Genomic DNA, 20298 nt, shown 5'->3' with positions numbered 1-20298 from the left:
CCTGGTAGAAAGAGTGGACTCAGGACACTACTATTCTGAATTCCTGCCTGTTAGCCGTTCTTAAATTCTGTAGGCAAAACCCAACAAAAACCTAAAATTAAACAAAAATCAACCTCAAATAAAAATCGACTTTATGCTTGTTCCAAGTTGGAAAGTGGGGGGGGGGTGGGGGGGTGTATTTTTTCCACTTTTTTTAACATTACTAAAACAGCATTAAAAAAATAGGAAGCCTATCTCAGAAAGCAATTAAAAACCAAAAAGCTGCACCTATCCATTTACATCTGTAACAAACTTTGACAGATGGCCAATGCAGGAGCCAAACACCACCTTTCCACAGCACTGTGTTGCTAAGCAGTGACAACACACTTTCTTCCTCTCCCCATCCACCCAGTTGTACTGGGATTATCTTGTAGGGGAAACACAATGAAATACTATTTTCCTCACTTCACTGACCCAGCACTGTTCAGAAAAGCATCCTGCAGCACAGCATGGGAAAAGACCCCAAACTAGTAGAGAATGGAAAACTTGAACCACCCCAAATTGAAAGCATGATTTCTCTGCTCCCATACCCTCACCACCAGGATGAGATAAAGCTTCAGCAGTACTGCTCAAAACAACCAGTAAAATACAGAGGCATGCATTTGACGGAATTTGCAACTTGATGTCCAGTGCTGGGTATTGTTTTCACAACAATAAAATTCAACTTCCCAGATAGTCTGCATCAGTTTATATATTTGAAAAGCTGTAAGCATATGTTGCTGAAAACTGTCAACTAAGCTTCAAATATCTTAATGTATACATTAAAATCATGTTGACTATCAAGTGTTAAAAAAGCCTCCACTTTAATGACTTGATACACTACTTATTTATATATTTTACATTACTTATTTATACATCTTTCTCAGCCACTGCACATCTCCACTGATACATGCAAATACTTATGTAGCTTGTTTAACAGACTTACACACCTGAGTCTCTCAATATACATAGGCAAAGTCAAATACTTTTAGATACCTAATCATACTTTTTAAAGCATAAATACCTGGTGCACTTTACAAAATTATATATTATTTATTTAGCTGAAAATGAAATTTTTGAGTGAAAGTTAAGCTTACATTACCCTTTTAAACAATGGTGATGTGATGTCTACCTTTAACACAGTAACTTATGGGGGTTTCCACAAAACAATATTTTTATACTTCAAAATAGTAACACTTGACAAATTTGCATCTTGATTTACATGATCACTGATGGGAAAATACCAATTTTCTTCTGACTCTGTAGGTAAGTCTTACCATTATTTTTGGTGCCAAAAATCTCTTCTTCCATTTCCCTAACCGAAAGAATATCTAAAACATAATGGTAGCCTTTATTTGATATTTCTTTGACTTGATGAACTTCCTGTTTCCTCTTATATTCATATGTAGTTTTGCAATATTTATGCACTGTTGACAGATACTGCACATATATTTACCTGCATCTGATTAACTCATTAACTGATCTACAGGCAGGAAGGTGAGTAATAGGTTTGATAATGGAATGTAAAAAACCTGCATAACACACAAGTATTTCTCCTCTTTAAAGAAAACAATGTATCACTCTGTATTACTACATAATATCCCTACAGAAGGCTGAGGATTTTACCTTAAGAATGCAACTGTGTCTTAGACAACTGAGTAACATCAATCAGGGTTGAGAAATGCATAACAAGTTTATTAACTGTAGCTGTTCCCAGCAAACATGGTTGGAACCATTTCCTAAGTTTATTCAAAGAAATGCATTATAGCACGCACAGAATGAGAAAGTACTAAGAAAACAAAGTTTCCTGAAATACTTTGTTATATTTAATTAAAATGTGATACAAGTGCCCTAGGATTTCTATTTCTAGAAAAAAAAAATATTAAAACTCAAACATAATGTTTATCACCCAATTGTGTCTGACAAAAAGAAAGTTTTTGTTCCACTAGATTGAAAACAAGCAAACCATGCAGAAATGTTGAATTGTAAATGGAATATAATCACCTACAAATTAACCCAAAAAACCCATCCAAAGTCCTGAAGTTTCTTCATCTTTTGCCAGTGCCATTAATCAGGCCAGAAGAGATTTGCAGCACAGAACAGAAAACTTAATGCTTCAAACATTTTAAAATCTGCATGGTTTAACTCAACTTCTCTAATTCAGAAAACACAGTCTGAAGGAGTCAGGAAGAACACAGTCTTCTACTGCTTCTTTTATTTTTAACTAGAATATACTAGATCACTCACATTTCATTATTTACTATATTCTTCTTGAAAATAGTAGGAGGAAGGGGGCATAAACCATGCTTTTGTAGGACAGCTGTCTGCCAAAGTCTTCACCAGGCTGCTTTGACTATTCCAAATTGATCATTGGTCTGAACATCTCTTATAACCAGAAGCAAACCATCCACAACCTGACGTGCAATGGACAAATGCAGTGGATTTCATATACACTGGTATGACTACATAGGAGTCTCATACCTTCCCCACCATAATTTACCCCTACCTCTTCATGAGAGGATTCTTTTTTTTTACTGCCCACTCAAAACACCACCAGCAGAAGCAAGCCAGATGACCATTTCTTAACATGTCAAATGACAGAGTATATAAAACTTGTCATATATGCTACTCTATTTCCAGATTTGCTTTATGTGAAACAAAGTCTGGACAGAAAGTGATAGGTAATGCAGTGGTCAAGAGAAATTAATCAGTGTGAGCCCATGACTGGCAGTCCTGCAAAACAAGCCCTACATCCACTAAAGCAGTGTAGCTACAAGTGCCTGACATGCATGTTTCCAGCACTCTGCTCTGTCATGTCCGATTCTTGATTTCAGAATGTTTGCAAAGCCAATGCAAGAATAAACACTGAGCTTATAAGCAAGACCTTGTAATAGTGCATTAAGTCTACAGAACAGAACTTTCAGCATCATAACTGCAAGAGTAATCAAAGAGAATGTGCGAAAACTCAGCAGCACCGTACCATATCTGCAAGAAACAAGACTATAAAGCAGAATTATGATGAAAAATACTTGTTTTACTTGTTTTTGTAAAATGTTCACCATGGTGATTTTCAGTTCTCACCTTTTTGTAAACAACACAGAAATTATCCAAATATCCCTATCTCTACAACAAAGACCATGAAAACTATTGCTTTATGCTTCTAAGTTGGCAAAGTCTACAATGAACTTCAAGAATAGCATTACCTGAACCCCTGAATCATCTTCATCTTCAGGATGAGGTGATGGTGGTGGAGTTTTTTCCAAATCTGAGTTTTCAGAACCTTCCTTTCCCTTAACCTTTTTCTTCGCAGCACTGGCTTCTGAATCTTGCTTCTTGTTACTGAAACAGAGGTATTCTTAATCAGTTTTTGTAGAAAAATATAAGCAAGAGTTGTTTAAAAAACAGTTGATCTGTGAGATGTTTGTTTTGAGTGACTTCATTATTTTCAACTGCCTTTCTGAAGTATTTCAAAGTAACTGCAAAATCAGTGATGTAGAGGCCATCACTACACGTGCCTTAACAGGCACCTCACTTCTTTCCTTCAAGACCTTAGACAGTGACACTCGATGTGTACTCAACAAGAAACTAAAAATGAGATGGGAAAGGAAGAGCTGCTCTCTTCAGAACATGTATTTTCTGAAAGCAGGGTTTGGACAATCTGACACATGAGAAGAGAAACAGGATTATGCATGTGCTTGTCTTTTATTAACCATGCAGCCCAGGTAAGCAGAACAAGAGCAAGCATTACCAAAACAAAGGACTGAATTCATCTTCTTCTACAATCCCTGCTATTTCCAAGCAGGAAATGCTCTTGAATGTCAGTGCTGAGGGCACCCATACAGCTTCAATGCGTACAACTGCAGCTTGTACAGGGAGAAAAACACCATGCTAGCATCTCGGCATCTACACAATACTAGAAACCTATATCCACTGACCATGATGTTTTGAGGGTTGTTCCTTCCCTTCCTCCCCCATGAAAATGTTCATCACCTGAAGAGCTGGGACTGCATGTCTCCAGCTGCACTCACAGGCTTGGAAATGGGTAAAGACGTATGTATCAAAATACAGCTTTAAATACACCATCACCAAATCACAAACTGAGATGATCTGCAGCATGGCAGGGCTGAAATTTTTAAATGGCAACAAAAATCGATGGTAGAAGTTAGTATTTTAAAGCACATCTAGCCTTTGAGTCTGAGGCAGGTTTTTACTAGTTTTTTGTGGTCAGCTCCCAGCAGCCCATTCCCAGTGTGAGGGGCTTGCTAAGGGAAGTTGCTGAGACAGCTGACAGCAGAGCTGGGTGCTGGTACCTGACACATGGCAGGTCACCAAGCACTATATCAGACGCTTTTATATGGCTTCTACATTCTCATCACTTTATTTTCATACCTGGGAAACTGCCCAGGGTTTGTTTTTTCTTCATGATCCTCATATTTGTAATTTCTCATTTAAACTTCAGCTTTAAGTTTGTTCATTATGATCAGCACATTAGCCCACCAACAGTGTATTTTGGAGCTGTAATTTAACATTTTCCAATACAGTCACATGTCTCTTCAGGACTGTGACAACTCAGCTACAGTATTTTCTCCTTACAGCCTATGCGTAAACTAGCACTGATTTCCAAGTATTAAAATGTAATTTAAAAACATTCACAAATGAAAGTACTTAGTTTTGAACATGGATTCGTATTATTGCAAAATTGTCTCTACTTAGCCCTGCTGATGCCATATCTGGAGTACTGTGTCCTGTTCTGGACTCCTCAGTGGAACAAAGACAAGGAGCTAGTGAACATGATACAGAAGAAGGGGACAGTGATGATTATGGGTCTGGAGCATCTCTCCTATGAGGAGAGACTTTGGGAGCTGGGTCTATTTAAAGAGAAGACTGGGACTAGATAATCTACAGAAGTTGCTTCCATTCCTAACAATTCTGTGATTCATTAATGCATATAAGTATCTCAATACTAGGTACCAAGAGGATGGTGCCAGACCCTCTTCACTGGTGCACAGTGACAGGACAAGGAGCAACGGCCAGAAACAAAACCAGAAGTTTCACTTCAACATGAGGAAGAACTTCCTTACATTGAGGGTGGCAGAGCACTGGAACAGGCTACCCAGGGAGGTTGTGAAGTCTCCTTCTCTGGAGACATTCAAAATCCACCTGGACACCTTCCTGTGTCACCTGCTCTAGGTGACCCTGACTTGGCAGGGGGCTTGGATGAGATGATGTCCAGAGGTGCCTTCCAACCGTAACAAGTCTGTGATCCTGTGAAATTAACAGGATTCGACACAGCTCAAAAAGAAGCCTATCTTAAACTGTGACAATTATAAAATAAAAAAAAAAAAAAAAAAAAAAAAAGGGAGATGTGGGGAGAAGAGTCCGACACGGCGCAAAGAGCGCGGGCACAGCGGGGGCAGAGTTTGGCACGGCGGGAGGAGCGCGGGCAGAGGGCGAGCCCCGAGAGGCGGCGGGGCCGGGCAGCGCACGTCCCTCCCTCCCTCCCTCGATCGCTCGGTGCCCGGCGGGCTCCCCTCCCTCCCCGCCGGCGCTTGTTTCCGCTCTGGCTGCCACCAATGGCACAAAAAGCCGCAGCTGAAGCGGGGCCCCCTTCGCCTTTTCATCCGCACGCCGAGAGCGCTGGCGTCGCCCCGGCAACCCGCGGCCACGTGACCAGCACCTGCTCCGCTGGCCGGCGGCCACCGAGCGCTGCCATCTGCTTCCCTCAATCAGCGCCCGCCCGCTCCGGCACCTGCGCGGCCGCGGCACGGGAACCCCGCCGCACACACACCGGCTTTCAGCAAATCGCCGCCAGACCGCTTCCAAAAACACCGGCTAAAAACCGAGCGCCAAACAGCGACAAAGCAAAACAAACACAAAGCGCCGCTTTACGCGTTTCTCCAACTTGTTTAAATGGAAGGTGAAGATCGCCGCCAGGTGAAGCGCGCTGACGGCCCGGCGCTTTCCCCCCCCTGACCCCCGTAAATCGGAGCGGGGTGCGCAATTAAAGCTCAGCCGTCGTGCCGTGCCCCCGGTGCACGGCCGCCTGTGAATAACAGGCTTAAAGCCGGGAAGAATAGCGTGGGCTAGGCGGGGTAAAACAGCGGCCGGCTGAAAGGCCGGGCAGCGCTAACGAGGGCCGCCGACACACCGACCGCGCCGCGCTCCCGGCCGGCCGGGCGCAGACAAAGAGCCCGGCGCTGCGGGCAGGTCCGCCCGACGCGGGTTCCGCTCTGGCCTCCGAGAGACCTTTCTCTCTCCCAGCCACGACTGCTTCATGACCTGTATCTACCCCGAGCCGTGCGCCTCGCTGTACACAGGCACTCGGCAACGGAGACGCGGTCGAAGCGATTCGGACAAAGTTTCAAATCACTTCCCTTTCCAGACCAGTTAAAAACGCACACGTGAAAGACAGACCAGCTTGCAGAGAACAAAGCCCGTGTACAGCTCCACCGGGAATTTTAAGTCCTAAATTCAGCAACAGAATTGCTCTTTTTAAATGCAGAGCTACAACTTCTTTGAAGGAAAGGGGGGGAAAAAGTGAAGTAGAAATAGAACAGCACCACCCCTCTAAACGCAGGGACACACTGCTTCCCAATTCATCACACACGCAGGAGCTTCATCTGGCCAGTGAGAGCATCAGCTTCCTTGCATTGCCAGCAACTGCTCTTCATCTTCCCATGGAGCCAGTGTGATTTGTTCCTGACAATTGAATGTACCCACTGTTGACTCAGCCTTTGCACTTTCCAGCAGACCACACTCGGGCCATCCAGGAACAGCATTACCCTGGAACAGAATTACCAGTCCACGTGAAGAACAGGCAAGTACTCAGACTGTTCTCAGAGACTGCCATTAGGACTCCCTGTCAGTGCTCAACACTGGGTGCACATGATTAGTACTTTCCAAGTCTGGCAACAAAGAAGGTAAACTGTAACATACCTTTTTAGACAACTATCTCTCATATTTGTTTTTACACATGTATGAATGCAAAATTTAGCCAAGGCCCACTAGTGACAAGGTAAATGTTCAGTCCCAAAACAAGAACTATAAACCTAAGACAAACTGGAGCAGTATTTGCCACACACAAAACTTTTAAGTATTTAAAAACTGCCAGTTAAACTCATTCCTCAATTCAAGTGATATAAATACAGACATTTCAGATTAGATGTTTTACAATCTTGCTGTCCAACATCACTTTCTGGTTTCATCCTCTTACCCACAAGGACTGCACACCATACTGACCCAAAGGGGATCAGTATGAAGACAACCTGCAGAAGGTCAAACAAGCAAAAAACATGAAGAAAAAGAGGTTGAATAGGAAAACAGTAAGTAGGACAATTAAAAAGAGAGCTTGATTTACAATTTGAGAACAATATCCAAACTCCGACAAGGTGTTTTGTGTCAGCTCAGCAGCCCCCAAGAGAGCTAGATGAAGCTCCAGAAACTTCATCTATGGGCAAACCATCTGACTCAAAAATGATCCCAAAATCATGACATGCTTAGCCCGTATGTTTACCCTGCGTAACTACTTCACCTGATCAACTGATAGATCTGCTTATTAGTATAATTTCTGACAACTATCATGACTTAGATGATGTTTTTTTCTATAATTCTATGATCTAAAGGAAGTCAGATTCATTACAATTTTTATTTTACCATTTGGGAACATTGTCCTGTAACAGATTAATGATTGGAACCTAGCTTAGACAAACTTTACACATTCACTGTGGAGCATAAAAAACATTGAAAAACAACCCCATCTTCTCAAAATGTCAGAGATGTGAGACACTTTACTTCCTTGCCCAAGGAAAACAATTATTTTTTAAAGCTCCTACTGTAATCAAAACTTCTATTAAAATCAGTTTTTACATATCACAAAAGTAGCAAAGACAGTAAACAACAAGGTTTTTTCCAGCCTGAAAAGTCAGACAAATTACTAAAAAGCTTTGATAACAGTGAAGCCTACAAGGCCTGCCCTGCAGCACAAGCAAAGGTAAATATCAGGCAGCTGGGCTGGTTCAAAAGGGAGATGAGGACAGGTGTGAACAGGAACAGCCTCAACGGACACATGCATGGAAATCTCGCATGATTTCCTGTTCTCTCCCAAAGGCAGCCCCTTCCTGCCTTGCTCAGGATGATCTGACCTTGGGAGTGGAAACTACCACCACTGCCTCGGGACCTCTCTTCCTGTCCTACAGCTCCCCAGGGTGCTGTGTCCTGCCGTCTGCTCCGCTCCCCCACGCAGCAGCCTCTTCCCACTTCCGTGGCCAGGAGCCATCCTCTTTCCGATACAACAAACAGCCAAACCATGCGCCAAAAAAGCTCTTCTCCACCTCCCTCTAAAAACTTTAATTATGCTCATGCTTAGCACTCCCCTTGTAAGCAACAACACACTCTCTACGCTGTGTCCCAGGCTGCTGCTCAGCGTGTGGGGAAGATGAAGCTTTCCCTACCACAGGGAGGGAAGGAAGCAGATAAGAGCAGCCCTGCAAAGCACAGCACACTGCCTTGAGGAGACGGCACAAGGCAAGAGCTCCTGCAAATAGCTGCCATTTGGCCCTTGCAAATAGTTACTGTTCCTGCCACCATAATCGGTGGCCAGTCTCTAGGGTTTGATAGGAAGTGGCAGGAGAGAGATCAGCTGTGCTGCAGCGTGATCTTCTCAAACAGGTGGTCCTCATCTCCTCCAGGGACAGGCACAGGAGGAACAGACATCTGAGCCATGACTTTGCAATTCAGTAGGATTACTTGCCTTTCCCTGTCCCTCTACTTTTGGAAAAATCTGCCTGCTTTGCATGTGCCTGAAGCTGGCTTCATAAAGTTTAGAGCCCACATAATACTCAGCACTCACCCAATTTATTGAAAACCTTCACTTGTGAGCCGAGGTTAATCTACATTTTGCTTTCAGACTTGACTAGTTTGGTCCACAAAAATTTGTTTGCCAGTGTTATGTTTTTTAGCCATCACTATATTTGTCTTTCAGTATTGGTAGGATAGGGCTAATATCCATTAAAAGTGTAATAGTATACTATTAATGTGTGATGTTTCTTTCACTTTGCAGTGTAATATACTAGCAGCCCATTTGGGCTTTTTTTTTTTTCTTTTTGAGATCCCATAATACAATTCAAACCACCATTAAACAAATCTGTTTTCCAATCTGACTTATCCCTCACATGAAGGTGCATTTCAGTGAGGTAGGCTGCTCATTTTGTCACAACTTGCACCAAAGATAACAGATGTGAAGGACAGAGTTTCAGAGGTTTTGTTTTTATTTGTTACATAAAAGGATTATACTTTTAGTTGAAATTGGAACCAAAATAACTGGGTTATGAGCTATATTAAATTACAAAATGGTTAAGATAATTAAACATCACATTTTTTCATCCATGTGTATGCTCTAATACAGTCTGTGTCAAACTTAACTATTAAGGACTTGTTATGCTTGATGTAAAAAATATTGCTCTTCAATAAATATGTAACTTTATTTACCTTAATTTTATATGATTGCAAAACTCTTCTATTGAAGCTGATCATCTTACTCAGGAATGAGGACCATTAGTCACACACAGCATTTTTAGATTTCTAAACCACACTATTCCTTTCAATGCTTAGAAGCAAAATACTGAACAATATAAGCCGTAGCTGTAAAGACATGCCAGACACTAACTTTATAAAAATATTTCACTTCTACATAATCATCTATAATCTGTATTAACATACATTAATCTCACTCATCTAAGTTACTGTACTTTCTCATTTCTGGAGTTAGTGCTGCTGAAATACTGTGACTTATATGATTTGGACTGTTGATTTATTTAAAAACCTTGATTCAGTGATCTGTCACTGGACAGGTTCCCCAGTCGTCTTTGATGTTGCCAAAGTTTCTTTCACTGATTTAAAATTCTTTGGCAGCATAGGATCCCCACACAGTCTATGGGTTCTTCAAAGAAGCTTAATATTGAAGCTGACAAGACCACAAAATGAGAACAACCTTGTTTTCAGGAGAGCATTTGGTAACAAGAGACACAAGCCCATTACAGCAAAAATAGGACTTCCTCCACACCCCTGAGCAAGCATAAGGAACACCGAATGCTCTTGCTGTTGCTCCAAACATGTTTCTCTCAAAGGTAATACAACAGAGCTTAGTACTTACTAGAATACAGTAAGTCACCTAGCCAGCCAGGGACAAGAGTCATTGCATGGGAAAGCAGATAAAGACTCTCCTACAAACACAATTAAGCAAACAGTGTTTAGTTCCTTCAGAGGAAGCACTGCTCCTTTAATCTGCACTGCATGTTCCAAGATTTAGAGAAGATGAGCACAGAGGTATTAGGATCGAGTGGACAGGACAGACCAGCTCTGAACGCTATGTCCAGACCATCAGCCATGGGTGTTTTTGAGGCAAAAACAAGACTTTTTTATCAAACAAGACTTCAATGTTGTCAATTATGAAGTCCTGCAGTAAACAGTTTTTTACTTTTGGCAGCAAAAATCTGGGAAATGCTCGGTAACATTTATGATGTAGCCTGGTCAGCCTTTAAACCTGTGAGTCTAGGGAACTGGAGTACCTGTCTTTAGAGGAAAGTCTGAGGAAGCTTTGCTTGTTTAGCCTGGAGATGACTGGGAAGAAATCTTACCAATGCATACAAGTATCTTAAGGATGGGTGTGGAAACAGTGAGGCCAGACACTGCTCAGAGGTGCCCACTGACAGGACATGGGAGAGTGGGTACAAACTGAAACACAGGAAGTTCCATCTGTCTAGAAAGAAAAACTTTACAGTGAGCACTGGAACAGGCTACCCACAGGGGCTGTGGAGTCTCCTTCTCTGGAGATACTAAAAACCTGCCTGGATGGACCTCATGCAACCTGCTACAGGTGAGCCTGCTTTAGCAAGGGCGTTGAACTATATAATCTCTAGGGGCCCCTTTCAACCCCAACCATTTTCGGATTCTATGAAAAGGCTACTTTAGCTGATACAGCACTTTCATTCCAAAAAGATATACTGGATGATATATAACTTAAGAGATTTTCTAAGCTGTGAATTGTTGCTGTGTATGTAAACCAAATCCTTAGGACAGTCTGGTACACAGCCAAAGTAAATGCTGCAATAGGGATAGGCTGATCAACTGTAATTTACTGATCAGTTAATATAACCTGTGCACAACAACAGTTGATTTTACAAGCCAGTATTTATAAATTCTTCAGGAAACATCATCTCTGCTAGTACAGAAACTTTTCTGTCTTGCTAAAGCATCAAATAACATCTTACTGCCCATCTTCATTTAGCTATAGAGCTGTACCAAACCTAACCAATAAATAGTCAGTCTTGTAGAATATATGCAAAGCTGATTCATTAAGTGCAATTTTTAAACCCTAATACAAATGGATTTTGCAAACTGATTTGGATTAACCAAGTCTGGCTGTGCTTCCATCTGGAAGTTATATTTTATAACTCTAGCCACATCTTGAAAAACAGATTCAGATGTTTGGAACAAATTCAGAACAGTTGTAAGAAATTCTGGGTACAAATGAAAAAAAATATTGAGCTTTAATGTCTCTGTGGTCTCAGTTTTCTTCCAAGTAGGCATTTATAACCACGGTGTTTAGGGACTTGAGGGACAAGGAAAGAATCTGTGTTATTACCTATGACATATTTACTCATGTGTAATGACAGTTTATTCTTTCTCGTACTACTCTGTAACGTTTTAAGCCTATCCTGATAAAGGTACATGACGCTGAATGGCAAGTTAAGAAACATGGTTAAAAATCTGGTCTAGCCACAAAGATCTTCTGCTAGGAAAGTTGTTTTTACATGAAACAGGAAAATGAATATCATCCCTACAGTGAGGACACATCAATATCCATATAAAAATGCCTTTTTAACAGCAGAGCTTAGAGCCCATGAGTTATGTTAGTATAAAAGTGTCTGTAAGGGTTGCACAGCATACAACAACATGAAGTACCTAACTTCTTTATTTAGGTAAAAACAGCATCAAACCATTTTATTCCCAGCCTTCATCTCTGAAACCCTACATTAATATTGAAGCAGTTCAGTTTCTTAACATAAAAACCACACACAAAAACAGATGAGCATTAGAGGACAAAGAGTTACTTTTGAAATTTAACACATCCAGAAACTTTTCTGCGTTTAAAGGAAAAACTAACCTTCTGCCTTTCCAGCTTGCTTAAAATAACTGCAAAGCCATAAACAGGAAAGTCAAGCAAGAGAAATGTGCCCAAGCTTCTCAAAAACATGATGTTGTAGATGGTACAAGGCAAATGACAAAACAAGATTTCCTCTCCACCCACGCCATTTAGCACAGATGCTCTAGAAATCCCACAAACACACTGTTTTTCTCTTATTGCATATATAAGTTTCTTGACTTACCTAGCCTTTTTGCTGGTCTTGGGTTTTGGCGTGGTATTTTTTGCTTTCTTTTCCTTTGGCTCTTTAGGGGTCTTAGGGACTTTGGGGGTCTTGGGTTCCTTCTTTTCCTTGGGTTCTTTAGGATCCTTCGGTTCTTTTTTTGCCTTGGGCTTTTTCTTTTTCTTCTTGTCTTCTTGGGAGCAATCCACTGAGTTTCTGCTTAGATTCTGGCTGTCAAGTCCCCCAGGAAAGTCTTCCTTACCAAAACCTTTACTGGGACCTTCTGCAGCAATGTGATTGTTTTTCTTTTTCTTTTTCTTTTGCTGTGGCTGCGGCTCAATTGACGGCAGATAATCATCACTTTTCACTAGCTGGGTATTCGGTCCACTAACCTGAGTCATATCCGGCACTGGTTTCTCTAAAAAGGGTTCCGATGGAGAATGCTGAGAGAGATAAATAGAAATAAAATTGGAGATCTGCAATTTTGATTTCTAAAACTTTGCTCTTTTGGAGCATGAGGTAATAGAGGGAGAAAATATTATGCACAAGATTAACTTACTAACAAGAGTCAGTATATCTGAAACACTGTGAAGTAATACAGTAACGAAAAAAGCTTTTTGCAGTCAGAACTGTAACAAAATGACCAGAGATTCTTGTTATATCAGGGGTAAAATTATTCTAAAGGTTGTATAAAGTGGAAATATAGAAAATATTTAGTCTTCAACATGTCAATGCAAAATAAAATCAATTGTTGTTTCACACATTTCAAAATAGTTGTAAGCTGCACTGGAATTTTGTCCTTTGGGAAAAAATTGTTAAAGTTGGTTTCTAGATATTTGAAGGAGAATAAAAGTGTATTCACAGGCTATATTGATAAAAAATCAATTAAGGCAATTTACATTGGCTCATCTGTAACAGGAGGTATTTTGATCAGCAAGTGAAGGATTAAGCCACTAGAAAATGTAATACAAGGTTATGTTTTATGTCCAAGATCCACTGCTTCCAGCTTGGACTCGAAACAGATTTGTTGCTGCTCCAGACTGGACAGAGAACTACAGTAAGTGCTTATGAATCTGCATAAACATCCTATTTCAAAGTCTCTGTAGTGTATCAGGTTTACACTAAACTTACAAACTACAGGAAAACCTATATATAATTACACAAATGTTAAATACCTAGACTAAAATATACTGAATATATTGACAACTATTTTCACTTCAATCAATGGTTCTGTTCTGCACAAAGATCTATGAGTCTGCAGTCAAAAGATATCTAAGCTCTACCATGACTCTGCAGCATATCAAAGCTCTGACCAGCTTCTCCTTGCCTGCCCATGGTTATAAATGCAGGACGAAAATGCTTTTCTAGGAGAAAAGTAACAGCATGACACTGTACTGATGCCTTTCTTGCACCTACATATATGGTCAGATCATTTTACCCCCTGCTTCCTCTCTGTTTCTCCTCCTTTTCTGTTCCCTAAAAATTACATCAGGATACCTCTAGGTGGATTAATCATGGTATAAAAGGACAGCTATTTGAGATACTTGATTTGTTGAACTGCGGAGAAGAAAAGTTAATAACAAATAAGAATTTTACTTCTACGAAAAGTAGTGCCAGTGTAACTGTAATGTTCTTTGCATTTCCTTTTCTCCAATTTTTTTTTTCCAATGACACTTGCTGAAAAGTGGCAAGCATGCAAATGAATGGCTACAAAACCAATCCCTGAGCATAAGGAGGACCGATGGGCATACACAGATAATCTACTTCAGCCACCTAGATCTAAATAGAAATGTACTTAATTTAGGAAACAAAATTCTTGACCATATTACATGAGAATGTGAATGCATGTCTATATTTCCAAATATATTAATACCATTTTCTGAATGTAAACAAACTGAACCAGTGCAGTCCTAACTACTGCCATTTCTTCACAGTAACATAAACCCACTGTGCAACAAACACACTGACATACTTAGAAGCAAAAGGACCTAGGTTCTCAGGAAGATAAGAAAGAATGATGTCTGAGAGAGGTCTGAATGGTACATGCTACACACTACAGCTCTTTGTGGAAGAGACACAACAAGAGGGAAGGCCTGAGTGACAGTCTGATGGTCTGCATCTCTTGGATTTACCAAGGACTTCTAAGGATGACTTCTGCTTGTTTCTGTCCTCCACATGTTTATTAAGATCCTTTTTAGAGCAACAGGATCTAAGTTGCAGTGGAAATGCAGCTCTAATGAAAACCCCATGCACTCATTGCATTAGCACTGCATCAGTCAGCCCCACTTCAAGACCACCTCATGCTAGGCATCGTGAAGTATGAATCAACACCTGCTCTAGAAATCTGTAGGCATCCCCGGCACATACAGCTCCGTGCTGGCAAGTTCACAAAAACTGGGTATCTCTATAGAAAACACTATCCCACAGGGTCAGTGGTAACAATGAGTTCTGCAGTCCAATTACACATTATATAAAATGGAGAACTTTCAAAATGTTCTGATTGGTTGTGAATTTGGTTGAATGAATTAAGTGTCTCAGATTTGTTATATGACACATAAGAAAACAGCCTTTTCTTTACCTTGGACTGTTATGTGCTTGTCTAACCATTATTTTTAGGCAGGAGAATACAGGTACATTACTGAGATCATCTGTAAGTACTTCTTATCCCTGAGTTCTCAGAGCAGCACGTTTAACATTTTGCAAGATAGTCAATACATTTCTGCCTTATCTGCCATTTTGTATCTCATGCATCCTGAATTTTTGCAGAAATTCCAAGTACAAGTTTCACCAATTTTTTCACTACCATACTCAATCCCGTTTTACAATACTGCTCACCTGCTATATATAACACATAAGAACTTCAGGGTTTTCTTTCCATTATTTCTAGATATTGCATTGAGTAAGTACCTTGAATTTGGCACTACTTTATTAGTTTGCCATATTAAGAGAGACTTTTACAATTACCTAGAAGTTTATGTATAAGGCACAACTTTCTAGGACAGGTCAGAATCAGTAGTTTTATTTTTTTTCCTCTTATGGATGTGAAACTGCCAAGCCAACAAATATAACAAACCACAAGAAATCCAGTAATGGCATGTATATTTAATTTTACAAAATTTTAAACGTTGCAAGTTCATTGATGGTATGACCATCACTGAAATCAATATTATATTTTATAAATGCTTCAGTATTCAAAAAAAACAAAAACAAACAAACAACAAAAAAAAAAACCAAAAAAAGAATCCTTGCTGCCTTAGTAAGACTTGTGGGCTGTTTTTGTTTGTTTAAGTTTGAACAATAACTTTCAGCAGAGTCATAAGCAAATCTGAAAGCAAAGCTTTCCAATCTCCACAACAGCAGTGTCAACCCTTCATGACTTGACATTTGCAGTTTTAATATAAGGTCTGGCCAGAAGGCAAGGCCCTGAGAATGGCAGCGATTGCTGCCACACTGTAGCACCTTGTGAAATTTCAGATTTTTACTTTTCACAAACCTTATCCACAAGATTAATTTTCAGGCTCTAAAACAACTAAAGACTATACATTAGACTAAAACATTATGCCTGAAACAAATACTAAAAAAACCCCAAACTTACTGCCTTTTATTTAAAGGATCAAGTTGTGTGCATTACCAAGTATAATAATACTATGGTTTTGGTTCATACAATTCAGAATCTCCAGAATATTGCATCTGCAAAAAGACAATTCTGCCTTAATTAGGCTTCGTAGGCTGTATTTGCTATTACTTGAAAATACATTACTTTTGCCACGTGCCACTCCCCTTGCAGTTTGGCACATTTTGTAATCCACTTATACATTATTTTCTAAATTATAGCACTCTCTCAAAGAAAGAGCTGTGAATACTTTTCTTTTTCTAGGAAGTCTGTGGCTGTACGTCTGCAATATGCTAAAACCGTTTATCCCTAACTGACAACCCCACATTGCTCCCTAGTGTGAAGCTGTGTAGAAGCAGCACAAATCTACTGAGAAGAGACTGGAAGCAGCTTGAAAGATGCATTTTCTTACCCCAAACCAGTTGTCTGCTCTTTCTTAAGTATGGAGAAAAGGAAGAACAACAGACTTTCACTATAAATATTAGTTTAAGCCTACCACAGGGAATTATTTCAAATAGTTCTACTTCTTTAAATCTAGAAAAGATTAGCTCTAGTTACAGGGTCACAATTTCTAGTGAAAGAACCCCATTTTCCATTTACAGAATTTAAAAAAAAAAATATATATAGCAAATTTTTATCAAAAGACTGAAAAAATTATCTGCATATTTCACAGAAATTGCTTCTCCTGCTGCTTTTAGTAGTAACAAAGCCATAATTTAGTATGTTTGTACAGAATTTAATCTTCCATGGGAAAGAAACCAGTAGAGATTAAACACAAATAGCTATTCATCCTATTTGATATTGTAGCAGAATTATTTTTGGTATTATTTGAAATAAGGTGAAAAAGGTGCTCAAAAATATTGGTGTGTTTACTAGACCCACATCTCTTTAAATCTTTTAGAGAAAAGCTGTTTTTGTAAACATTTAACAAAGAACAGATGGCCTGTTTTAATCATGTGAAAAAACCTGGAGCTCACATTAATACTCCTACCAGCGACTACTGGGGCTAGTCACCTCCCTAACCAGCAGCATGGCACAGTCTTCAGTAATTCCATTTAATTTTACAATAGACATTTTCTCATCAGTTCCCACTGCTCGACAGTTAATCAATGCTATTAACATGCAATATCACAATGCAGGACACTCCTAAAGATTGCAGCTTATTAGAGAAAAACAGAGATTCTTCAAGAACTCCAAAGTGTTAAAACAATTTGTGGCACAACAGGCTATACAGCATTGTCAGTAAGAGCCAACAACACCCAAGGAAATAGAAAATGAAAATACTATTACAGAAATAGAATTGTTGGATTCTAGACTGCAAAATTTCTGGAACTCAAATCTATTTTTGAGCTTCCAAACAGGTATAAACAAGATTTGAAAAATTAAACCAATTTGCCTGTGTTTCACAGCTGCTTACACTTATAGAGTGTAAGCTCATTCTCCCCAGCCCAAAGCACAGAGAGCTGTCTCAAACTAGGCCTGTTTCATGAAGTGGCAAGATGGACAAGATGTAGGATTAATCCAGTGAGGGTGAGTGGCAGGAAGGGAGGTTAAGGAGGAGAGTTTTTCTGTTGCTTGAACAAGGACTGAACCACAATCAACTGTAGTGAAAGAAGCTGAGTGTCGCTCCCCTAACAGAGCAGCAACTTAAACCAGTATTGAGCTTTAGAAAATATGAAGCAAGAGCAGCAAAATATGTGATGTGACTCAGCTAACTTTGTGAAATTTAAACATCAGCACCAAACAACAAACAATTTTTAAAATCCCAACTTTTTACCAGGACTACACTTTCATTTCCCTCATGGGTATTATTTCCATATTCCATGGTCTTTTCCATATTTAAATAAAGAGCTACAAGAACAACGCTTCCTTTAAGTTTTCTTGAATGTTGGTTTACTAAGTCATCTAACAGTACAGCAAGTGCTCAGTCAGTCCCAACTGACTTCAAAATACAAACCACTTTGGTAAGATCTCCATACAATGGATAATTTCACTTTAGGTAAATCATTGCAGAATATTCTCAACTGCAAGCATGTTCAATTATCACCCTCATTCTGGAAAAGTTAAAATAGCAACCTGTGAAAATTCCTTGAAAACTGAACACACACTACAGCATGCTTCCAGCAGCAGCTCTACCTAATGCCAGTGATCATTCATTTTGAATTTGTATCCTTCCTGATGGGACAGCCCAAAAGGTGTTAAAAGCCATCACATAACCAAATTGCTCCATGATTCTTCCTTTCAAAGGTTAATGACAGGATTCACCCTCCCTCTGGATTATTTAGAATGAACTACTCATCTTGACTAATTTGGGAAGTTTCTGAGTCATGTCTCTATACATTGCTTTGTTCCTGCAATTCTCAACTGTCTTATGAATACTTTCAGCATTAGGCCTCTCTTAGTGCTGTCTCAGTGTGAAACATGCGTCACCCTTTCTAGGCCTCCATAAATGCTTTCCTGACATTGTCCATAGGCAGAGCTCACATATCAGTAAAAACCTTAAGAGTAAACAGGAATCAACACCATCACCAAAACTCCAGCCAAATGCCAGTACCTACATTTAGCAAAAGCTGTACAGTATTTTTTCTACACTAGTCGAAGTTCAGAAACATCCTCCCCAAGACTACATTCACACCTGCAATTGTTTCAAAAATGTTTTACTGATCAGTTTCTTCTCCTTTATTGTGAATGATGATCCCTTCCCTTTTCTGTGAAACTACTACCTTGAAGATGTGTATGTTTCTTTTACTGTACTATATGAAAATACTTAATATTAAAATATTTTGGGGAACGTGATTCTGTTTAGAAATAACTGGTATCTCAGTAATTCAGACCCCTCCTAAGATAATTGTAGTTCCAAAGTGACAACTGGGATTTATAAACCAACAAGCACTGTCAGTGTTCTCTGCAATAAAGAGAAGGACATCATAGAACGTGAGAATGAAAGTCTATTTTGCAAACAGGCTTGAAAAGAATCTAAATTTCTTGACATATCTATTCAGAACACAGATGAAAGTGTATAGAAAATAGAAGTTCTAGTAATAACTTTCTAGCAAGAAAAAACTATTGTGCATGAAAAAAGTTAATGTTTTAGCAAAGTGCTGCTGCAATACCATTTTCTTTCTTAATCAAGTCTTATGAGAAAACAGAATAATCTAAGACTATTCTAAGTCATCCTGCTCTGTTACTGCTCCTGGAAACCTGCTTGTAATTGTACTGGTTTTAACAAGTTATAACTTGCTGATCCAAAGTTTTTTTAAAAACTGAATAAAAAAAAAAGTAATTCTGATGCCAACACCATCCTAACAGTGGAGTGGAAGTGATTAAAACCAACCTTAGTGCCCTCTGCTACTACTGTAAAACTGCTACAATTTCTGATTTGGTGGAGCTGAAAATACCACCAAATAACAGTATTTGGAGGAATAAAAACATGCTATGCAAAATACAGTTTCTTAATTGAGTCTCAGTACAGCTACAGTAATAGAATTATTTATTTACTCGTTGTGTACTCTGTGAAGAAACACAGATTACAAAAGGTGAATTATACTAATGCTGCCATCCAAAAGCAAATATCCCATTATAATTTTAAGCAATTATATGTAGTGTTTTGTGTTTACAGAAAAAGTGAGACATATTACTAAACTATGGAATATCAGCCAGTGCAATGAGTGCTGACAATTTGTTCATAGCTCAAGAAACAACTAAGTTGTCCCATAAGAGATGTCCTAGGTTGCTGTCCAGTGATCAGAATTGATCAGAATCAGTGTTGACCAGGCAGTTGCCACCCCTACAGTAATGAAGCACGCATGCTCCAAATTTCCTCTACATGTAAGACATTGCAACAGCTTCCACAAGGATTGTATGTAATTGGTGATGTGATGGTCAATAAGACAAATGTTTTATTAATACTTATTTTGCTAGAGGTTACTTTGCAATATAGACTGACTTAGCAGTATAAGTCACCCCTAATGCAAGCAGGGCAGGTCCCAAGTATTACAAACAGCAGCCTGACTCTCTACTCTCTATCATCACTATGTAGACTGGTTGAGGACTCATGACTTTGGCAAGTTTTTACTAGCTCTAGCTGCAGAGACACATAACAAAGGGTGGGACAATTAGGTACTGAATTCTACTGGTGAAAGCTTATTGCTCATGTTGACAGCTTGTCCACCTCAAGTCTGCCCTCTGTGCCTGGCCATAGTAAAAGGAAACTTCACTTTGTGTGTGCTCCACTATCAAGCAGAAGATGTGCCAGAACATGCCAACATGTTTTACCACAGAAGTTGTTGACTGTCAGACTTG

The 20298-nt window shown here is 39.6% G+C and overlaps 1 protein-coding gene across 10 annotated transcripts in view; it reads right to left on the bottom strand.

Annotated features, from left to right (window-relative positions):
• Nucleotides 1–20298, bottom strand: part of CHD7 (chromodomain helicase DNA binding protein 7) — a 145129-nt gene that overhangs the window by 46600 nt on the left and 78231 nt on the right. For 9 of the 10 annotated variants that reach the window (XM_085573853.1, XM_085573852.1, XM_085573851.1 and 6 more), the window contains 2 exons: nt 12405–12826; nt 3222–3357 (listed from right to left, as the gene is read on the bottom strand). In XM_085573853.1, the coding sequence (XP_085429979.1) occupies nt 3222–3357; nt 12405–12826 (558 nt within the window). Of the gene's footprint in view, nt 1–3221; nt 3358–12404; nt 12827–13666 lie in introns of all 10 variants that reach the window. The other variant, XM_021555655.4, reaches the window with a different exon arrangement.

Source organism: Lonchura striata, chromosome 2 (genome assembly GCF_050655825.1).
Source record: "Lonchura striata isolate lonStrDom1 chromosome 2, ASM5065582v1, whole genome shotgun sequence".
NCBI lineage: Eukaryota > Metazoa > Chordata > Aves > Passeriformes > Estrildidae > Lonchura > Lonchura striata.
Note: the sequence above shows the minus strand (reverse complement) of the source record. Positions and strands in the feature narration are given on the sequence as shown.